General features: G+C 43.9%; 1 protein-coding gene across 5 annotated transcripts in view; it reads right to left on the reverse strand.

Annotated features, from left to right (window-relative positions):
- Positions 1-1840: 1840 nt before the first annotated feature.
- Positions 1841-24054, reverse strand: part of ZNF445 (zinc finger protein 445) — a 33699-nt gene continuing 11485 nt past the window's right edge. For 2 of the 5 annotated variants that reach the window (XM_082348394.1, XM_082348393.1), the window contains exons 2-7: positions 12429-13000; positions 9905-10073; positions 9490-9566; positions 9068-9194; positions 8484-8594; positions 1841-7596 (exon numbers count right to left, since the gene is read on the reverse strand). In XM_082348394.1, coding sequence (XP_082204520.1) covers positions 5438-7596; positions 8484-8594; positions 9068-9194; positions 9490-9566; positions 9905-10073; positions 12429-12857 — 3072 coding nt within the window. In that variant the 5' untranslated portion in view covers positions 12858-13000 and the 3' untranslated portion in view covers positions 1841-5437. Of the gene's footprint in view, positions 7597-8483; positions 8595-9067; positions 9195-9489; positions 9567-9904; positions 10074-12428; positions 13001-24054 lie in introns of those variants that run through there. The other 3 variants (XM_082348395.1, XM_082348396.1, XM_082348397.1) reach the window with 3 other exon arrangements.

Below are 24054 nucleotides of genomic sequence, written 5' to 3' on the forward strand. Positions count from 1 at the left end.
TGTGATGACGGGGTTGAATTCTGCAATCCACATCTCTGCTTTGCCCGCTGGTTCCATTAGGTTCTGCAATCAAGGAACGCAAGAGGAAAGCTGCAATGTTGGAGGAGTGTAATGATTAATTTTGTGTGTCAACTTGTCTGAGCCACTGACATTTGGTCACATGTTATTCTGGGTATTTCTGTGAGGGTGTTTTTTTTGGTGAGATTAACATTTAAACTGGTGGACGGTGAGTGAAATAGATTACTCTCCATAATGAGGGCAGGCCTCTTCTAATCAGCCAGAACAGAACAGAAAGACTGGCCAACCCAGGCAAGAAAGAATTCTCCAGCAGATTGCCTTCGGACTTCACCTGCAACATCAGCTCTTCCAGGTTCTACAGCAAACAGCCTCTGGGTGGAACTGGAACACGGGCTCTCCTTGGTCTCCAACCTGTTGGCCCACTCTGCAGATTTTGGACCTGCCAGCCTCTATAATCATATGAGCCAATTCCTTGTTCTCTCTTTCTCTCTTTATATTTTTTCTATTGATTGATTCTCTGGAGAATCCTAATACAAGGAGGAAGAGGGGGCTTGTTCCTTCCTGTTTTTTGTGGGCATTCTTCTTGTTCCCAATGCTTCTTCACCCCAGCAGTGGCAATTCCTTCTGGTAGCAGCAGAGTCCAGCTTGCAGTTTTGCCTACATGGGGCCCCTCCCCCCGAGTTCAGACACTAGCACCAGCCCAGCAGTGCTCTCCTCCTCCTATGTCTGAGCTCAGTTCCACAGGGGCTCTCTTCCAATGTCTAACCTCTTAACGATTCTAACCGTTTCTCCTTGTTTCTGCTTTGTATCTTGCCCTGTGGAGGTGGGATCAATATACCACCACCCCAAACTGGTTCAGATGTTGAAACTATAATGACAACACACACATCAAGAGGTTACGAAAAAGTTTATTATTCATATAATGAGGCTCTGTGGGGAGAGCGGGACAGGTACCAAAGCCAACTGGTTTGCCTTGATAAAGGAGGGGTGAGTGGCTCTGGTTTTTATTGTGGTTAGGGGTGAGGATTCCAGTGCAACAAAAAAAGGCCAGGATTTGCATAAACTTCCCCTTCAGAGCTGAGAGGGTGTTCTTGGGATTTCTTATCAGCTTGCCCAGATGTGAGGCAAAATGGGGACAGGGCTTGAAAGCTGTCAGCGGTCAAACATCCAAAATGAGGCCAGATTCTATCACCGCTCCTCCAGTCCTGGGTGGTAGCTCCTTCTCACAGTTACTACCTCCACGATACCTTAGCCTTCTCTTTTTCCCTTTATAATTACTTAGACAGGTCTAGTGAACAATCCTTTACAAGTTTTTTGTTAAGTTAACTAATATGGTTTCTGGCTCCTGACTAGAACCTGCTGACACATCTTTGCTCTTCTTAGCTGGGCTAGCGTTAACTTAGAAGGTGGGGTAGTTGGTATGTAAACCTATTTACTCACCAACCTAAAAAAGTGGAATGGATGACTAGGCATCTTCCCTTCACAGGCTCCCACTTCTTCATTAAACTTATAAGGCTACAGCTTCTGGCATCGCTTGTTATTTTTAGGCAAGGAGGAATGAAAGGAAATGGAGCTTATAATTTCCTATAAACTGCAGGCCTTGGAGATCATGTGTCAATACATGGAGAACATTCCCATTCTTTTTAACTGCTGCCCAGTTCTCTATCATAGATGTATCAGACCTGTTTAACCACTCCTTTACCAAGAGCCATCTGTGTTGCTCCTGATTTTTGCAGGTGAGGAACCTGAAGCCTTGAGAGATGGAGTGGCTCGCTCTAAGAAACATCACATAAATGGCAGAGCCAGGATTTCTATAAAATCATAAAATGGCAGAGCCCATGCTCAAAAATATTTTTATTTTGAGATATTTTAAACAAACAGTTTAAAAAGAACCCACCACTTATCCCATTAAATCAACATGCTGACCCATCTACATCAACTTCTTAAAAGAAATAAAACACAACTGAAGCTTCCATGTACCCTCCGTGATTCCATCAGCAACTCCTGCTCTGGGAAGGCAGAGCATGGCTTTCACACCTCATTCTAACACATGATTTTACACTCTTCATATAATTTGAATCCACAGGAAATATATTATTGTATAAAACAGTAACACTGTTTACTATATGCCAACAAGGCTTACATGCCAGCCACTATTCTAAGCACTTTACATGCATTAACTCATTAACTGTCCCCCTCCCCCCATCACCCTGTGAGGTTGGCACTACTATCTCATTTTACAGAAAAAGTGAAACACAAGTAAGTTTAAGTAATGTGCCCACAGATACACAGTATGTTTAACTTTACATAAATGGTATTCGTAGCTTCCACAACTTTCTCAGCATCATTTTTGATTCATCTGTGTTGACAGATGTAATGCTATCTCTTTCATGTTCACTTCCCAAAGTACCAAACAACCTATTTACCCGTTCTTCTGTTGATGGAAATTTAGGCTTCTCCCAGTCTTACTATCTACACAGTGCTGCAATGAACAGTCATGTACACATTTCCTTCTTCACATGGAGTTATTCTAGGGTTTATCCAAGAGTAGAATTCTAAGTGGTAGAGTACACACAATTTTACAAGATGTTGCAAATTGCTTGGCACAGTAGTTGTCACAATTTCCACTCCCATGGCAGTGAGTTCCCATGTGCCATACACTTAACCACACAATGGCTTTTAAAAATTTGCCAACTTTATATGAGTGTAAGATGTTCCATATCAATTTACATTTCCTACGCTTTTTTCTCTGCACTTGCCTCTGTCTGGGCTGACAGTCTCTGTCAGCAAGGGTGAGACCGACCACACTGAACACCTGCCTGAAAAACCTCCTGATACCCACTCCTCTCCATGGAGTCCCAGCCCATCTGGCTCCCTAACTTCAGTTCTTCCTAGGAAGAGGAGAGAAGGCAGGACAGGGCTGGAATAAGGGGTATGTTCTCCAGGCCAGGATGGGGTGTGAGGTGAGCACTGATAGCTGGGGCAGTCAGAAACTGTCTGAGCGCCCTATGGCTCGGAACCGTCCATGGCTGGGCTCCCAAGTGGCAGGCGTGCTTGTGGGCGGTCTCTAGTCAACATGTCACTCACAGACCCCTTCAAAAACTTCCAATCCTGACTTAGCTGAAATAATAAATCCAGTTCTACATTCCTTAAAAGAGGCAACTTTGTGCAAAATCTACTCTGCCCAGCAAAAGGATAAACATGGACCCAAACCTGGCTTCCAAAGTACTTGGTCTGGCTGCAGTAGTGGGAAAAACTTTTGGAAACCCAGACAACACCTAACAGAGCAACATACAGGCATTAGGAGAGGTGGGACCTGGGGAGAGGGCTTAGAGGGACAAAGGTCAGGGAAGGCTGAGACTTAAAAGAGTGAGGACCTGGGCCAGCCTGGACAGCAGTGTGGCACTCTGCGTGAAGGTGAAGGGAGACAGCACAAGGCAGGTCCACCCAGGGGCATTCAGGCAAGGGCAATGAAATTAAACCCAACACTGATTACACCAAAATGTTTAGTAGTTAGCTCCAAGTAGTCAGACTTTTCCTTTTAGCTGATCTGTATTTACTAATATTTCTATAATAATCACATACTACTTATATAATTAAAATTATTTTAAAACTCAGGTTACTGAACAGACTGCATCAGCACTATCCCCAAATATTCAAGGCTTACCTCAGTATAGAGGGATTTCTGTTGATTTTTACTCCATTTACATTTTTTAAAATTTGACTTGAATGTTTAAAAATAAATATATATCATTTTATAAAAATGGCAGTAGAAACACCCCTATTGGGGCAGGAACTCTATGAGGTACCAGGTGGCACACAAGGAGTGGGAGGATGAAAAATATAGACAGTAAAGGGGTATTTCTGTGCTTGTAGCATCAACTGACATGGGAGCTGCAGCTCTGTGAAGGCTCTGGTCTAGAGATCAGACCCCTAACCCAGAATCTTAGTAAACCAAGCCTTCTTTTCACCAATCCCAACAGCCAGGTAGCATAGCCAGCTACTCTAATTTCACACACAAGGAAATAGATGCTGATGTTCAGTGACTCACTCAAGATCATCCTGCCAAGAAAAGACACACCAAACCTGGAATACAGATCTGACGACTCCAAGGCCCTTGCCATGACCCTGGGCCCTCAACACATGGGACTCTGAATCTGAATTACATTCTATAAGGGTCCAGATTCAGACCACAATAATCCTCAACTCAAAACTGTCCAAAAGTCCCCTACCTCCCTTTGAGGTAGCCAAGCCCCAGTGAGTACCCACGATGCTCATGCGCCTTGGCCCTCCACCTTTCTGGGCTCCTCACTTCCAGCTGGCTCACTCCACTCTGGCTCAGGGGCCTACTTGCCATTCCCTAGGAGACCAGACAAGACCTTACCTCCTATGAAATTCCCTAGGAGACCAGACAAGACCCTACCTCCTGTGAAGGGTCCTATGTAGCATCTAGGGACCTACAGGGCTTCCTCCATGATCTCCTTTGGGTCTTTATTCAAATCTCACCTTCTCAGTTGAGGCCCTCTCTGACCAGCCCATTTAAAATCTCAACCTACCTCCCAATCCAGCATTCCCTCTCACTCTACTCTGATTCATTTTGTCCACAACACACATCATCATCCAAAATACTATATATATCTCATTTGTTTATTGTCTGTAAAGATCCAAGATGGCAGACTTTTTTGTTCCACTCACTGCTGGGTCTCTGGCACACACGACAGTGCCTGGCATATGAGAGATGCTCAGCACATTTCTGTTTAGCAGATGGACCGCTGCTGCCCATACAGGCCTGTGGGATGGAGATGGCGATGGGGCACTGGTCGAGCTTCATTCTCCAGGTGATCAAGCCCAGTACCCTGTTCTCCACTCGCAGCTGAGACAACTCTATGCCCATGGCAAATATCCAGTCAGCTGTGAAGACTGAAGCCGCAGCCAGAACTCCCCTGGAGGCATCAGGAGAGACTAGTTCTTGCTGCTGCTGGTGCTTTTAAGGTCAAACAGACTAGGCACCATCACAAGCCAAACTCAAAGGGAAACTTAGGATCCAACTGGCCCCTTCCCAGCAGCCACAGCCCACCATGCCACGGACATTTTGTTGAACCAAGAAAGGCAATGGTCTCTCCCTTTAGAGTTATAGAAGGAGATCTGGCTGGGGGAGCTCCAGGCCATTGTGCAAAGACCACTCCTAGGGGCCCAAGCCTCCTTCTGGAACACATTGCTGCTCTTCCCCAGCATCTCATTTTCCAGCAGTAGGATGGGGGTGCCTGGCCTGCATTTTTGAATCCTCAGGATTCTCTGCCACTAGCTTCCAAAATAGAAAGGGCTGGGCCCTCTGTGAAGGTCTGCCCCACACTGCCTACAATCAGGGGTTCTCTAGCAGGGTAGCCAGGACCCCCTCCCCACACTGTCAGACCCCAAGCTAATCTCTAGTATGGTTTTTCATATGCCGAGCCAAATTTGAAGACCACCTGAAGGTCTTCCCACACTCTCTGCATTTGAAGGGCCTCTCTCGAGTATGAAATCTCTTGTGGCTAATGAGTTGTGAGCCCTTGCTAAAAGTTTTCCCACACGTGGTACATTTGTGGCACTTTCCCCCAGTGGGTATGTCCTGGAGCCCAGTGAGTCCGGAGTTCTGATCACAAGTTTTCTCACAATCTTCAAGAGGCTTCTCCTCACTTGGTTTTAATTCCTGTAAACTCACCCCTGTATCCTGGCGAGAAGACAACCCAGCCACACTGCATTCGGACTGGGCCACTCTGGTGTGTTTTCTCTGATGAATACAGAGAGTATGTCTTCCAATGAAATCTTTCCCACACCACTGACATTTAAATGGTCTCTCTTTTGTGTGGATTCTCTGATGATTAACAAGGCGATAATTTCTGTCATAAGATTTCCCACACAGATTACATTTATAGCGCTTCTCTCCACTGTGTATTCCCTTATGATCTAAAAGACTTCTTTTACGTGTAAAGCTTTTCCCACATTCTTGGCACCAAAAAGGTTTTGCACCAGTGAGGATTTGTGACTGCAGATTTGGAGCATCTTCACTTTCGTGGTACTCATACGGTTTTCCCAAAGAGTGAATCCTCTGATGTCGGGAGAGGTTAGAACTCCACCTGAAAGACTTCCCGCACTCCCTGCACTTATAAGGCTTCTCTCTGGTATGAACTCTCTGATGGATAAGGAGGAATGAGTGATTACGGAAGGCTTTGCCACACTGGCTGCATTTGTAGGGTTCCTCTGTGGTGTGACTGCTCTGAGGAACTTGGAATGCTCTGTCCTGACTAAACGATGGCACGTCCTCAGGCTTTCTTTCGACGGCATGCTGCCTCTTATGAACGATAAAGGCCGACCTATGAGGAAACTCTTCTGCACATTCGCTGCATCGGTATGGTTTCTCGCCTGTGTGAATTCTCTGATGATCAATGAGAGCTTTCTTTCGAGTAAAGGTTTTCCCACACTGCTGACACAAAAGAGCTTTCTCCACAGTGGGGGCACTCTGGGGCTGACTGTAGTCGGAAGTCTGCCTAAAGTCTTCTCTACATTTGTCTGGATCACAGAACTTCTCTTCCTGGTGCAGTCTCATGTGACGAGTGAAGTTTGACCTCCACCTAAATGTTTTCCTACATTTGGTACATTTATAGGGTTTCTCCTGGGTGTGAATCCTTTGATGTTCAAGAACATATGACTTACAGTGGAAGGATTTTCTACACTGGCTGCAGTCAAAGAGTTTCTCCCCACTTTGGTCTCTCAAATGATGATCAAACCCTGAGCCACAAGTGAGAGCTTCTTCATCCTGATTAGATTCAAGAAATTTCTGCTTAGCATGAGTTTCCTGGTGCAGGCGGTAGGCAGACATGCGTCGGAAAGCTTTGTCACATAAACTGCATTTATAAGGTTTCAAACCAGTGTGAATCTTCTCATGTCGCACACGGTTTGAGCTCCACCTGAAGGCTTTCCCACAGGCCCTACACTTAAACGGCTTCTCTTGAGTGTGAAGTCGCTGATGACATGCAAGATGGGAGCTATGACTGAAGGTCCTCCCACAGTCACTGCACTTATACGATGTCCCCACCACGTGAAGATTCTGTCCGTGTTGGTGATGAGAACTAAGGCTGAAGTCCTTCCCGTGCGCATCCTTTGCCTTCCCTTTCAGTCCAGCATGAACTCTCTGATGTAGGCTAAACCCGCCAATCATGCGTCTGAGCCCTTTCCCGTATTCCTTGTAATCACAGTGGTATGAACTCCCTCTGAAGTGTTTGCCATAGCCATGTTTAAGGGACTGCTTTCTTCTGGGTCCTCTCAAACATGTAATATGTTTTAGATGAAGACTATTACTTCTTCCCGATTCTTCACAGACTTCTCCTGTCCTGTGGCTGGAATTGGTCTCTTCTTTCTTAACTCTCACTTGTATGGGGTTTCCACATTGCTCCTTTAACCTGCTCTTCTGTGCAAAAGATTCTCTGAGCCCCGTTCCCTGAGAAACACTTGCTGCACCATGACATCCTGATGGCATAGCTTCTTCCAAAGGTTCACGTTTTAAGATGAACTTGTCTGTTTTCACATGGAGCTCATCTCCTGACACAAATAAAACATAAGAGAATGTACTCTTGGGAGTTCCCTGGTGGCCTAGTGGTTAGGATTCCGGGCTTTCACAGCCGTGGCCTGGGTTCAATCCCTGGTCGGGGAACTGAGATCCCACAAGCCACTAGGTGTGGCCAAAAAAGAAAACGGGAAAGAGAATGTTCTCTTTTCCCATACTCGCAACTGCAGAAAGCACCAAGGGACCAAAAAATGTCATGAACTTAGGTGGTGAGGCTTTTGCCTGACTGCCAATACCTTTACAAAATAGTCAGGGATAAAGCAAAACATGGAAGAGTATTCCAGACGACAGAAAAGGGAGAGGAGAAGCAAGACAGGTACAGCAGCTAGCTGTACACATCCAGGTGAAAAACAAGAAGGGTTGAGAAGGGGGTGTTAAACAGCAAGAGAGGGGAGAGGAATCACAACACAGAGCATGATAGGAAGGTCTCCAAGAGCTGAGAGGTGGGGCTCCTAGGAGGACTGGCTGCAAGGGCTAGAGGCCAAGCCTACCACGGGGGAAGGGCCAAGCAAAGAGGAGCAGCAGGAGTGGGACGAGGGTTCCTAGGAGCGGGAAGGGGAGAGCAGCACAGGGCTGAGGAGGAGCATCAGTGAATTGACAAGGACAGTGAAGCCCTCCAGTAGGCAAGAGCTGTTACTGAGAGGGCTGCTGGGGAAGGGGCAGGACCAGAAACCAATGTCTAATAGGCCGGTCTGGAGGGGAGAAGCCCAGGCACCCAGTACTTCTTAGCAACACTGTTAAGGATCTTCCTTCCAGCAAACAATGGAGTAAGTTCCCCATGATTTACTTAGTATAAAAGACCTTAAGAAAGAGGAGAGTAGATGCGGGAGGAGCAAGACCTGGTCAGTTCTCTGGAACTCACCTGCAGGGGCAGCACTTGGACTCCCCTTAGGATGAGCTCCCTGGACATTCAAGCCCCACGGCTCCCTTACCTCCAACCAGGAGATCAGAGCAGGTTTGGTGAATGGCCCCACTGCAGAAGAGAAGAAAATGGGATGTGAATGGAAGGTAGATGAATTATACAGAACTACTCTCCAGGACCCTCTCAGGCCTGAGCTCCTGGTAGGGAGGAGGGAAAGCCAGGGAGGCAGGTGGAGGAAGTTAGGACAGGAGGCCTAGACAGGAATTTCTGACAGCTCTAAGCAGAGACAAGAGAGGCTGAGAGAAGCCACAGACAAAAGGATCGCTAGCATTCTCCAGAACCACGTGACAAGTCAACTGGTTAAATCAGCCAACTTTTTTTGGATGCCTAAATGGACTAGGAACTTGACACATATGACTTTTAATCTTTATAATAACTCAGCATGACAGGCATTAAGATTAAGTGATTTGGTTAGTAGAGAGACAGGACCTAAACTCAGGTCAGGCCCCTTTCTATGCACCATAATGAAAACTAAGAAGGCAGAAGTAGAGGTAGGTAGAAGCATGGGGGTATCAATGCCTTACCCAAAGAAGCCACGGTCCCATAATTCTCTAGCATCACATCCCTGTACAGGTTCCTCTGAGAAGCGTCCAGCCATCCCCACTCATCCTGGGCAAAGGTCACCTCCACATCCTTGAAAGTCACAGCCTCCTGAAAAAACACGGTCCTATGCCTTAGAGCAAGTCCACAACTCCCAGCTTTCAGGAGGGGGCTGGGGAATGAGGCTGGCTCTGAGTGAGTACAGGATGGATCTGATAAAGGGGAAAGAGAAGATCATCACCCAGCAGAAGAGCTCTGGGCTCCTGGGGGATAATCTGGTCTCTGGGGCATGCGTCTCAGGATGTGAGGTCACTGGATAGAAAGACACAGGACGGGGGGAGCTACAGCTACCCCATTAGGCAGCAATGGTGGGACATCAGGAAGGACCGAAGGTCCTGTGGCTCACCTGAGGCTGGACTGTCACCAGGTCTCCTGAGCATCCCTCTCTCTGGGAAAGGGCAGGAACCTGTGCAGCAGGAGGATCTGAAGAAGAAAGAGTCATGAGAGAGGGCAGCCCAGCTCTGGTATCCCACTGAGAAGCCCACTCTTCCCCCCACATGGAGGACTCCTGGGCCCACAGGCAGGTATGGACTGTTTTAAACACCCATTTCACATTTCCCTGGTGTCTGCTGGGGTCAGGAAGTGGGGGGTACAATAGGAGGAGAAGCTAGGTAAACATGGGTCACAGGATAGAAGGGACACAGAGCTCAAGGCCAGGACAGAAGGGATTCTCGTGAGAGGACAGAGGGTGAAAACACAACATTATAGGAAATTCGGGAAGTGTGGCATAGGCTGGGGTCTTAGAGCCAGGCGGCAAGTACCGGGTTGCCCAGCCAGGAAGTCACGCACTCCTATTTCATAGGGAGGCAGCAGGTGGTCCCCCAGAGCCGAGCCGCTCCTGAGAGGTGAAGCAGGGGGCCATATCTGTGCGGCTCGCAGGGCTCCTGTGCCCATCCAATGCACATCTGGGCTCTGGGCAGGGGCTGGGTCCTGGCAAGAAGAAAATGTTGTGAGAGGATCCTCGTGGGAATCAGAAAGCAAACTCACAGAACAGGCCACATGGCCAATCTCTAAAAGGTAGAGGCCCAGGGAACGGTGAGCTGGGCCCTTTATTACCTACAGGCAGAGGGAAAAGGAGGAATAGAAAGCCCAGGGAGGATTCCCTCACCCCTCCACCTCGCTGGGCTCTAATGCGGGCCATGGGGAGACAGGTGGAGCCAGATTCCTGCCTGACATAGGAAAGCAACTGGCAAGTCAGTGACAGCACTGCTGTCAGGCCTCGGGTGCTGCAGGATACCTCCCCACTAGCCCTCAGCCCTCAGCCCCCACCCCTGGCCAGGAACTTAGAAATGAGAAAAGAAATTTATCCCTGAGAGTTAAACTGATAATGGTTCACAGCAGAGATGCAGTCAGATAACATCTATCAAGTATCAGGCAATGCTCTAGGTAATGATACGCAAAGTGACCTCAAAGAGGCAGGAAGGCTCCCAGACTATAAACCTGACTAAAATAGCAACACCACTAGAGAGACAATGCTAACTGTGTCAGCTACGGAATCACAGAAGAAAAAGTCTCAGGTGCAAAAACAGGGAGGTGCCCATCCAAGCAGAGACCTGGAGAAAGGCGGTCTCTGTCCTGCGTCTTCAAACAGTCCTGGTCTCTGGAGGCAAGGCTATCCCTGATGCAAAAGTGAGCATAGGAAGCTACAGCCAGTGAACTTCAGGTTTTTCTGGTCCTGTGGCCAAGACATTCTCTACACTGATATGGACGAATCTTCGCCTGAGGCCATTAAGTACCTAATACCGAGCTATAGACTGAAGATGATAAAGTCATCACAGCAATTTATCTCCTGTTCCTCCCAAATCCTACTAAAGGGAGAATAAAGAAACAATAACAATATGGAAGCATAGACAAATAAGTTTAAGGACAAACTTTCTCAGGCCCCTGTTTCTCACATTTTGGTAATTTTGATAAACTATAATTTATATGCATCTTGAGCATTTCTGTTCATTTTTTAGAATCTGGTAGGCTTTTTTCCAGGCTCTGTTTTTTGTTTTCTAATTTCTAACTAGCTTTCAACCAGGTAGGCCCTTTCCGCTTGTTTGGCAATGTTTTCATGGATTTTTAAACCACACACCTAGCTCTTGACTGACTTGAATATACCCAAGCCACAATTTTGTACCTACTATGTACCTTATTTGCTTTAAAAGTTATCTTTAGATCATTTTGAACAACTCATGGATTTGGTAAAAATTATGTCCTTTTAGATTTTAAGAACTAGTACCCAATGTTGGGCAAAAGGTTTTCTTGTTTAATATTTGTTACCATTTATTGCTGGTAGACAATGTTCAGATGTTTTAACTGATTGATCTAATTTTTATATTAAATTTAGGGGAGAAGTATGTCAAACATGTTTCAGAAATTTTAAAAGTAACTTTCATTTATTCATGAATCATACATGTAGAATTACACATACTTTATAAAATTTTTTAAAAGCCTACAAAAATGATAAATGCTCTTTAAAAACAAAAACCCTCAAAGGTACAGAGAAGTACTGAGAGGCTGGCCTGAGTGGGGCAGAGGGGCAGGCAGAGCGCACTTTAACTGGTCCACTGCTCTACTGCCTGCACTGGGACTGTCAGCTCTGTTTCCCAGCACCAAGCCCAGGGCTGGGCGCAAGGTAGGCACTCAAATGTGTAACGAACAAATTCTCATTGTTAGATCAGTTTTCCATTTTGTTTTCAATAAACTGAGGCTCTGAAGGTACCACAATGTTGGCAAGAACACCGAGGTTGTGGAATGCAGTCTAAAATTGTGATCTTCCAATTTCCTAGCCCTGGGCTGCCCCTCACCACTCTTCTTCCCCATCTCCCCCGCACAGAACAAATCCTCAAAAGTTTACTGAGAGAGAAGTAACATGGTTTGTGTGTAGACTGCTCTTCTAGGTCTCAAGATGTACTTAGAAGCCAAGGATCCTTATACTAATTCCCCCATGTACGAGCAAGAGATACCACTCCCACTTTACAGGTCAGTACAAGTCAAGTTAGGTATGTAGCGATGTACTTTATGCACTGTAAGTCAGTGTGCCCAGAACCTCATTACTGTTTATGGATACTTGCAGACCCTCTTCTTCCTGGAGCTTATATTCCTCTGGGAAGGAGGGAAGGGCTGCCTGCTAAATGGTCCTTAGCTTAGGGTCGAGCTGCTCAGGTGCCATGGGAATGAGAAGGGAAGACTTTCCCTGAATTCCTCCATGTTGAAGGTTCAGAGGCCCACCCCCCCACCCACAAGCAGGCTCACGAGCAGGCAGAGTTCACTGGGCACCGCACGCTTGCTCACACTCACCCTCCATGGTGTCCCATCGAAGTCCCTCTGTAGTTCTTCCAGCAAGGCCACAACGTCCCCACCACTCTCAGGGTGATGCAGCTGCACCCAGGTCCGAAGCTCCCCTGGCAGGATGCTCAGGAACTGCTCCAGGACCAGCAGCTCCAGAATCTGGGCCTTTGAAAGAACATCTGGCCTCAGCCACCAGCGGCAGAGCTCCTGGAGCCGGCTCAGAGTCTCTAGAGGCCCAGAAGACTCATGGTAGCGAAGCTGTCTGAAGAGCTGGCGGAACAGCTCCTGGCCAGGACGATTGAGTGTCTGTGGTCTGGCAGCTGGCACTGAAGCGTAGCTTTCATCCTCTTCTTCCTTCTTTACCATGTGAAGGCGTCCTCGCTCCCTTGAAGCCTTGGCCTGAGCTGGATGGACAGCATACCACCTGCCTGGAGGCATCACTTCTGTTCAAGGTCTACCCAGCAGAGTGCAAGCAAGTGTGCATTAGTTGTATATATCACTGCTAGGCCTTCGGGAGTATCTTTTCAGCACTGCTGGGGACAATGCCATTTGCTGGGACATCAGAAGTCACTGGCAAGAGACTGAAATAACCAACATTACTGTTCAAGAGGGATTTGAGAAGGATGGTGCAAGTAGATGTTGTTAGTTAGGATCATCTTTGGATTTCTGAGAAAAGGACTCATGAACATTTGCACAGTGGAGCCTGTCAGGATCAAGCAGACCAGGAATAGGGATCATATTTGTGGTTATCAGAGGCAGGGGTGGGGGGTACTGGATGAAGGCAGTCAAAGGTACAAACTTCCAATTATAAGATAAATAAGTACTAGGGATGTAATGTACAACTTGATAAATATAATTAACACTGTTGTACATTATATATAAAAATTATTAAGAAAGATGAAAATCCTAAGAATTTTCATCACAAGAAAAATTTTTTTTCTATTTCTTTAATTTTGTATCTAAATAAGATGATGGATACTCACTAAACTTACTGTGATGATCATTTCATGATGTATGTAAGTCAAACCATTCTGCTGTCCACCTTAAACCTATACAGTGCTGTATAACAATTATATCTCAAAAAAACTAGAAGAAAATTTTTTTATACTTTAAAAAAATATCAGTGGTATTTCTACATAGTAAAAATGAACAAACCGGGCTTCCCTGGTGGCACAGTGGTTGAGAATCTGCCTGCTAATGCAGGGGACACGGGTTCGAGCCCTGGTCTGGGAAGATCCCACATGCTGCGGAGCAACTAGGCCCGTGAGCCACAATTACTGAGCCTGCACGTCTGGAGCTTGTGCTCTGCAACAAGAGAGGCCGCGATAGTGAGAGGCCCGCGCACCACGATGAAGAGTGGCCCCCGCTTGCCGCAACTAGAGAAAGCCCTTGCACAGAAACGAAGACCCAACACAGCCATAAATAAATAAATAAACAAATATTTAAAAAAATAATGACTCCCTTCTTAAAAAAAAAAAACAAAAAAACAACAAAAAAAACCCCCCACAACTTTCTGAAATCTGAGACACAGATAAAGCAGTTTATAGCAATACAGACCTATCTCAAGAAACAAGAAAAATCTCAAACAACCAAACTTCCCATCTAAAGGAATTAGAAAAAGAAGAATAAATGAAGCCCAAAGTCAGCAAAAGAAATAATAGTAATAAAGATCAGAGAGAAAATAAATAAAATTGAGATTTAAAAATACAGAAAAGATCAATAAAACTAAGAACTGTCTGGTTTTGTTTTGTTTTTTTTTGAAAAGATAAACAAAACTGATAAGCCTTTAGCCAGGCTCTTTAACAAAAAAAGGGAAAAGACCCCAAAAAACAAAATAATAAATGAAAGAGGAGAAATTACAACCGATACCACAGAGATGCAAAAAAATCATAAGAGTATACTACAAAAAGTTACATGCCAACAAACTGGACAACCTAGAAGAAATGGATAAATTTCTAGAAACCTACACTCTTCCAAGGCTGAATCATAAACAGACAATCTGAACAAACAAATCGCTAATAGTGAAATTAAATTAGAAATCAAAAAACTCCCAGCAAACAAAATCTCGGGACTGGATGGCTTCACAGGCAAATTCTACCAAATATATAAAGAAGAGCTAATACCTATTCTTCTCAAACTTTTGAAGAGGAGGGAACACTCCCAAATTCATTGTACAATGCCAACATTACCCTGATACCAAAACCAGACAAAGACACTACCAAAAAAGGAAAATTACAGGCCAGTATCTCTGATGAACCTAGACACAAAAATCCTCAACAAAATATTAGCAAACCAAATTCAACAATATATAAAAAGGATCACACACCATGATCAAATGGGATTTATTCCAGGGAATGCAAGGATGGCTCAACATCCGTAAATCAATCAATGCAATACACCACGTTAACAAAATGAAGAATAAAAACCACATGATCATCTCAATAGATGCAGAAACAGCATCTGACAAAATTTAAATCCATTCATGATAAAAATTCTCTTCAAAGTTGGCTTAGAGGGAAACATCTCAACATAACAAAGGCCATTTATGACATACCCACAGCTAACACCATAGGATGAAAAGCTGAAACTTTTCCCTCAAAAATCAGGAACAAGACAAGGATGCCCACTCTCGCCACTTTTACTTAACATAGTATTGGAAATCCTAGCCACAGCAATCAGACAAGAAAAAGAAATAAAAGGCAACCAAACTGGAAGGGAAGAAGTAAAAATGTCCCTTTTTGCATATGACATAATACTATATATAGAAAACCCTAAAGTCTCCAAAGCTTCCACCAAAAAACTGTTAGACTAAATGAATTCAGTAAAGTTGCAGGATACAAGAGTAATATACCCAAATCTATTGCTTTTCTATATACTTGTAATGAAGAATCAGAAAGAGAATGCAAGAAAACAACCTTATTTAAAATTACATCAAAAGGAATAAAATACCTAGGAATAAACTTATCCAAGGAGGTGAAAGATCTATATACTCTGAAAACGATAAAACATTATTGAGGGACTTCCCTGGTGGTGCAGTGATTAAGAATCCGCCTGCCAATGCAGGTGACACGGGTTCAAGCCCTGGTCCAGGAAGATCCCACATGCCGTGAAGCAACTAAGCCCGTGCTCCACAACTACGGAGCCTGCACTCTAGAGCCCACGTGGCACAACTACTGAAGCCCCGCGCGCCTAGAGCCCATGCTCCACAAGAGAAGCTGCTGCAATGATAAGTCCGTGCACCGCAACAAAGAGTAGCCCCCACCCGCCACAACTAGAGAAAGCTTGCACACAGTAACAAAGACCCAACACAGCCAGTAAATTAATTGATTAATTAAAAAAAAACATTATTGAAGAAAACTGAAGACGAAACAAAGAAATGGAAAGAAATCCTGTGGTTATGGATTGGAAGAATTAATATTGTTAAAATGTCCATACTACCTAAAGCAAGCTACAGATTTAATGCAATCCCTATCAAAAAACCCACAGCATTTTTCAGAGAACTAAAACAAATACTCCTAAAATTTATATGAAACCACAGAAGACCCCAAATAGCTAAGGTGATCTTGAGAAAAAAGAACAAAGCTGGAGATATGCTCCTTGATTTAAGACTATGCTGCAAAGCTACAATAATCAAAACAGTATGGTGCTGCACACATATGTGTGCACACACACACACATACAAGACACATAAATCAGTGGAACAGAATAGAGAGTCCAGAAATAAACCCACACATTTATGATCAAATAATGTATGGCAAAGGAGGCAAGAATATACAATGTAAAAAAGGACAGTCTCTTCAATAAGTGGTGCTGGGAAAACTGGACAGCTACATGTAAAAGAATGAAAATTAGAACATTTTCTCACACCATACACAATAATAAACTCAAAATGAAGTAAAGATTAAACTCAAAATGGATTAAAGACCTAAATGTTAGACCAAAAACCATAAAACTCCTAGAAGAAAACATGGGAAGAACACTCTTTGACATAAATCATAGCAATATTTTTTTGGATCTGTCTCCTAAGGCAAAGGAAACAAAAGCAAAAATAAACAAATGGTACCTAATTAAACACAGAAGCTTTTGCCCAGCAAAGGAAACCACCGACAAAATGAAAAGAGAATCTACTGAATGGAAGAAAATATTTGCAAACAATATTTCCAATAAAGGGTTAATATCCAAAATATACAAATAGCTCACACAACTCAATGTCAAAAAAACAACCAAACTAAAAAATGGGCAGAAACCCTGAATAGGCATTTTTCCAAAGAAGACATATAGACAGCCAACAGGCATATGAAAAGATACTCAACACTGCTAATCATCAGAGAAATGCAAATCAAAGCCACAATGAGATATCACCTCACATCTGTCAGAATGGTTATCATCAAAAAGATCACAAATAACAAATGTTGGTGAGGATATGGAACCCTCGTACACTGTTAGTGGGAATGTAAATTCGTGCAGCCACCATGGAAAACAGTATGGAGGTTCCTCAAAAAACTAAAAATAGAATCATCATATAATCCAGCAATTCCACTCCTGGGTATATACCCAAAGAAAACAAAAACACTAATTTGAAAAGATACATGCACCCCAGTGCTCATAACAGCATTATGTACAATAGCCAAAACATGGAAGCAACCTAAGTGTCCATCAACAAATGAATGGATAAAGAAGATGTGGAATATTGCTCAGCCATAAATAAGAATGAAATTTTGCCATTTGCAACATGGCTGGACATGGAGGGTATTATGCTTAGTGAAGTAAATCAGAAAAAGACAAATACTGTATGTTATCACTTAAATATGCAATCTAAAAAATGAAACAGGGACTTTCCTGGTAGTCCAGTGGTTAAGACTCCGAGCTTCCAATGCAGGGGGTGTGGGTTCGATCCCTGGTCAGGGAACTAAGATCCCACATGCTGTGTGGCGTGGCCACATAAATAAATAAATAAAATTTTAAAATGAAACAAATGAATATAACAAAACAGAAACAGAGAAAAAATTAGTGGTTACCAATGGGGAGAGGGCAGGGAGGAGGGGCATGACAGAGGTAGAGGATTAAGAGGTACAAACTACTATGTATGAAATAAATAAGCTACAAGCATATATTGTCCAGAACAGGGACTTTAGCAATATTTTATAATAACTTTGAGTGAGTATAATATATTAAAAAATTGAATCACTAAAACTAAAAAGAGTAAGTTGGGAGAACAGATTTCATAACTTACTTTATAAAAAAGCAGCAGTCATCAAGACAGTGTGGTGCTGGCATAAGGATAGACATACAGATCAACGAAACAGAATTAAGAGTCCAAAAACTGTCTATGGTCAATTTACTTTTAACGAGTGTACCAAGACCACTCAAAGGGAGGAAGAATAGTCTTTTCAACAAGTGGTACTTGGACAACTATATGTCTACATGAATAAGAATGAAATTGGACCCCTACATAATACAATATACAAAAATTAACTCAAAATGGATCAAAGACCCAAATGTAAGAAGCTAAAACTATAATATTCCTATATAAAATTTAATTGTAATACTTTGTGACAATGGATTAGTCAATGGATTCTACCAAATGCATACCACATGCAAAAAAAGAAAAAATAGATAAATTGGACTTCACCTAAATTAAAACTCTTGTGCTTCAAAGGTGGGGAAAAAAAAGTGTACAAATCACATATCTTATAAGGGACTTGTCACTAGAAAACATAAATAACTTACAATTCAATAATAAAAAGACAACACAATTAAAATTAGACAAAGCATCTTAACAGACATTTCTCCAAAGAAAATATAAAGATGGCTGAAAAACACACAGGATACTCAACAACATTAGTCATCAGGGAAAAGCAGATCAACACCACAATAAGATACCACTTCACATCCACTAGGATGGCTAGAATCAAACAGTCAGAAAATAACATATGTTGGTAAGGATGTAGAGATAGATACTGGAACACTCATACACTGCTGGTAGAAATGTAAATTGTGCAGCCACATGGAAAACAGTCAGGCACCATTAAGTTAAACATACAGTTACTTCTTGCAACTCCATTCCTAGATAGATGGATACAGCCATCCTTCAGTACCGGCAGGGGATCACACAAAAAAGGAGTTCTAGCTAAAGACTTAACTTCAAAAACAAAGAGGGACTTCCCTGGCAGTCCAGTGGCTAAAACTCCATGCTCCCAATGCAGGGGGCCCAGGTTCAGTCCCTGGTCAGGAAACTAGATCACACATGCCACAATTAAGAGTTCGCATGTCGCAACTAAAGATCCTGTGTGCTGCAACAAAGACCTGACGCAGCCAAATAAATAAATATTAAAACAAACAAAAGAGAGTAAGAACCCTGGGGTAAGCAAGGATTTCTTAAGAAAACAAAAGGAAAAAGGGTGATATATGACTATGTCAGTATTTTAATACCTCTTGTCCAAAAAAAAAAAAAAAAAAGCACAAACCACTGGGCAGAAGTGTAAATGTGTACAGCCACTAGGAAAGGTAGTTTGAAAGTCTGCAGTGAAGCTAAAGTCACATTACCTATGCCCCTGAAATTTCACTTCTAGGAAGCTCCCTGGAAAAACACTTGCACAGGTTTTCAGGCATTTACACAGGTGTTCACTAAAGTACTCTTTGTAATAACAAAATATTGGAAATGACCTACTTGCCCATCAATACAACTAAATAAAAGTGTAGCACTTTATAGGATGAAATACCATATCACAATTTAAAAGACTGTACTAGACCTTTAAGAAACAATACCATTGTTTCACTGTTCACTGGGTGGTCACGCTATGCAGCCAAGGTTAAAAAGCAGGTAAGTGCCACCCACAGAAGAGACCAGAGCCCAATTCTAAGTTCCTGAGAACAGACAACACACACACTAGGCTCAAGTGATACAGTGTTCACTTAGAGCAACAGAAGAAAATAGTGTGTACAAGATTCAACCCCCTGCAATCCATTGGTCCCCCATGACCAACGGATCCACTTCGCAGCCAAAGCCATGAGGGCGGAACAGATACCAGCACCACCCTTCATGATACAGTAGAAGGACCTTGGTCCCTTACCCATGGGGTCTGAAATACAGAAAGCAAGGGAGGGCCTGGGGGCCACTGACACATGCACTTAAGAAGAAAAAAGGGGGGCTTCCCTGGTGGCACAGTGGTTAACAATCCACCTGCCAATGCAGGGGACACGGGTTCGAGCCCGTAGGGGAGATCCCACATGCCGCGGAGCAACTAGGCCCGTGCGCCACAACTACTGAGCCTGCACTCTAGAGCCTGAGAGCCACAACTACTGGGTCCACATGCCACAACTACTGAAGCCCACATGCCTAGGGCCCGTGCTCAGCAACAAGAGAAGCCACCGCAATGAGAAGCCCGCGGACCACAACGAAGAGTAGCCCCCACTCACCGCAACCAGAGAAAAGCCTGTGCACAGCAACGAAGACCCAACACAGCCAAAAATAAAATAAAACAAATTTTTTAAAAAAACATAACTCTCCAGGGGAAAAAAAAAGAAGAAAAAAGGGGTATAGATTAAGCACTGAACAGGTAAAGATAGCCCCTCAAAAGGCTGTAAGCACAGCACAGGCTATGAGGGCTCTTGATTTCTTTGCAAGAAAATGTCCTCAGCCAGGGCTACTCTTGCAGAGTTATGCTAGAGAGAAGCAGCTGCACCTGACTGCTTTTCCCAACAGTATCAAAAACATATGCTAAGTTAAAAAGAACTTAGGTATAACTGGAGAAAAAACCTAAAATCATATTTATGTGTAAATTTGTTACGTGTGATGTACATAAAAGCACTCGAAAGGTTTTTAAATGGCCTAAAAGGATTTACAAAAACTCCTACTGATTGTGGGAGTGGAGAGATTGGAAATAAGTTAAAGGGAGACTTTAGTTTATTTGTAGTGATTTGATTTTTTTTAACACAACATTTATGTACAAGGTCTCTTCTCTTTTTTTTTTAAGATTGTACAATGATGACTGCAAATATGCCAAAATGTTGGAAGAGGTTACTCCTGTGTGTTGGAAATACGCCTGCCTGTTATTTTCTTCTTTATATTTTTTGTCTTTTCCCAATTTCCCCCCCAAAAAAGTAAACTAAGAGGCAAGTTTTAGAAATTATAGTTATGAACTCACTTATTTATGTCTTAAACAAAATAAAAATAAAGCACAGTTTGCATATGCACAAAAAAGTTCCTAAGCCTTGGCCACCAAAGTGTTTTCAGCAGTTTATCTCCTCTGGCAAGTGGGATTAGAGGACTTTCCATTCCTGTTTTTCTATGTTCCCTGAATTGTACATTATTTTTATAATCAGCAAAGTGATCAATAATTCTGCTGAAAAAACAAAGCAACTGGAATTCCCTGGAGGTCCAGTGTTTAGGACTCGATGCTTTCACTGACCAGGTTGAATCCCTGGTCAGGAAACTAAGGAACTAAGATCCCACATGCCGCATGGTGCAGCCAATTTAAAAAAAAAAAAAAAAAAGGGTACTGAGTATCAGCTCCCAGGACTGAAGAGGTGGGCACTCAGCAGAATAGGTTACACATCCTTGAAGGGCAGTTGTATGTAGATGGTGGCTGCAGCTCAAGTAACTGCAAAAGGGAAAAGAAACCCGGCTGGCCCTTGTTCTGTTTTAGCCACCGAGTCAACAACCAAACCAAAGAAGGCTGGTTGAACTGAGAACAAGGTAAGACAAAAATTGACAAATGAGGTAGAGAACAAAAGAGAGTAAAATGCTGCCCAAAACCACAACATGCAAAAGAAAAAAGCAAGGAAGAGCATATTAAAACAAAACCAAACCAAAAGAGTCTACAAAGAAGTATGTATGGCTTATAGCATAACTGCCACCATCATGGGCCCATTCAATTCCTCCTGTCCCTCCAGTGACCCTTCCTGTAACTGTACTATGAGGTAAAATCACTTTTCTGTCATCAAGGGCTTTGTAGTTAATAGATACTGTTTTAGGATCGTTAGTTCCAGGTGGCCTCTATGCTCTAACCGTCTCCAAACAACGATGAAGACCTTCACTGACACATTCCCATCGCCCACCAGACTAGTTACCCATTCATGAAACTTGACTTAGAAATGCACTTCCTGGAAAAAAAAAAAAGGAAAAGAAAAAAGAAATGCACTTCCTACTTCCAAGCACATACCCCCATACCTAGGTTAACTATAAAGCTGTCCCAGTGGCCCCTCAGTGGTGTGGAGTACAGCTGCGAATGCTTCTAGTTCACCCACCTGATCTCACCATGTGAGTAAACTACCCTCTAATAAACTGATCCACTGATTATATGGAGCTGCCTGCCTTCTTTTTCAGTCTTAAGCTATCTTCTCAGCTCAATGGGCACTTTTCATTCCCTCCGTTCTCCAACTGAAGTATGAGGTAGACTGCAGACCTTGGCACCTGTTGTAAAGTGGCTCAATTACTCAGTGCACAAGTCACAGATGATGGTCGGTCATCTTCCCCTGAAAGGGTGGAACCTTCCACCTCCCACCACTGTTAAGAAAATTTAAATAAACCGTTACTTCAACCAGAAGCCATCATCACCTACAAACATCTCCTGAACTCAGCAAGTACTGCTAGGACTGTCCAAAAAGATGACTGTAAACTGAGATGGGATGAAGAAAGCATGCCATCTATGTGGCTGGACCACACTGACTTCATTTTGTCAGCTCCATCTTAGGCCCACAGTCCCCTTTCTGAGCTTTAGCCTACTCACGAGGAATGCACCCAAGCCAGATAAGTTCCCTATCAACTCTTACTCTTGCCTTCATCTGATACGAAAACTGGAAGAATGCATTTTGCTAGTCCAGATGGTTAATGGTCCATGAGGAATAATGTTCATGAGACCTAAGAAGGGAGGAGAAACCCCCAGTTCCCACTGGCACGAATGTGCTTCTCGCTTAGTAGTCAGATTCTATCTTTAGCTTTGGTCCCTTTAAATTCCCCCATGCCGGGGCTTCCCTGGTGGTGCAGTGGTTAAGAATCCGCCTGCCAATGCAGGAGACACAGGTTTGAGCCCTGGGCCAGGAAGATCCCACATGCCACGGAGCAACTAAGCCCGTGTGCCACAACTACTGAGCCCGTGCTCTAGAGCCTGCAAGCCACAACTGCTGAGCCCATGTGCCACAACTACTGAAGCCTGCACACCTAAAGCCCGTGCTCTGCAACAAGAGAAGCCACCGCAATGAGAAGCCTGCGCACCACAACGAAGAGTAGCCCTGGCTCTCCGCAACTAGAGAAAGCCTGCGCACAGCAACAAAGACCCAGTGCAGCCAAAAATAAATAAACTAAATAAATAAATAAGAAAACATTTTTTTTTTAAATAAATAAATAAATTCCCCCATGCCCCTTCTGGCAGCGCAGAGTTCAGCTCCAAATGCCTCTGGTGGTTGTCCGCCCATACTGCCACTATGTAAGTACCCACAATAAACGTCATAATTACACTTCATGGAGTTGCCTGCTTCATTTTTTGGTCTCAAAGTTTCTTCTCAGTTCGGAGGCTATTATTCAATATCCCCACCATCATCCAGATAAAAAAAACTGCAGTGCTGCTACAAGGGGATGGAGAATCAATTGAAGAACTACTTTGGAAGCTGCTGAAGTTTTGGCAGAGAAATGAAGCTTTGCTGAGAAACAAGGGGGTGGGGTAAGGAAAATAAGTACACAGAGAAAACAAAAGCAAAGGAAAACTGAGAAGTGATAAGGTACATAACTGAAGGCCTGTAAAAAGAGACTTGAAGACACAACGACAAGAGGAGGCTGAAGAGGAAAGGTGCCTCCGGAGCGGCAGGGGCAGGCTCCAGCCTTGCTGAGCCGCAGCAGCACCAACGGGAGCTGCTCAGGAGGAAGCTGAGAGTCACGGGAAGAGGCGAGAGACTTTCCTGGCCAAACTATTGCAGAACAGACTGGGGAAGAGAAAGGCACTCAGGTGCAGAGAAATCCGGGAGTGAGACGCAACAGAATGAACTGGAGACCAGAGAGAAATATTTTGAAGAAACACACCCAGAGGGAAATGTAAATGGCACTGACCTATCTCAGGAAATTGAGACCCACAGGGAAATTAGCACCAAACATAAGCCTCCCAGCTGACCTGTTCTGAAGCAGCTGCTGCAGAAATGTCCAAAGAGGTCAGTGAAGTATTTGTAAAGAGGTGATGAGAAGACGGACCAACAGAAAAATGAGGGCAACTGCCTGTGAATATGGCAAAAGATTCCAGCCCTCTGAGCCCAGCCCCTGCAACCATGAACATGGATAAAATTTAGTGACTTCCTGGGACTTCCCTGGTGGTCCAGTGTTAAAGAATTCGCCTTCCAATGCAGGGGACGATGGTTCAATCCCTGGTCAAGGAACTAAGATCCCACATGCCGCAGGGCAACTAAGTCTGCACGCCACAATTAGAGAGCCCACGCGCCATGAAGCCCAAGGGCCACAACTAGAGAGAAACCCGTGCACCACAATTCCTACATGCTGAGACAGAGATCCCACATGTCGCAACTAAGACCCGACACAGCCAAAGAAAATTAAAAAAAGAAAACCATTCCTTTAAAAAAAAAAAAAAGTTAATGACCTCCTGGGCCTTTCGAAGTCTGAATGAAAGCCCCACAGCATAGTAAAGAGATG

The sequence above is a fragment of the Balaenoptera borealis genome, assembly GCF_965194805.1.
Source record: "Balaenoptera borealis genome assembly, chromosome: 12".
Classification (NCBI taxonomy): Eukaryota; Metazoa; Chordata; class Mammalia; order Artiodactyla; family Balaenopteridae; genus Balaenoptera; species Balaenoptera borealis.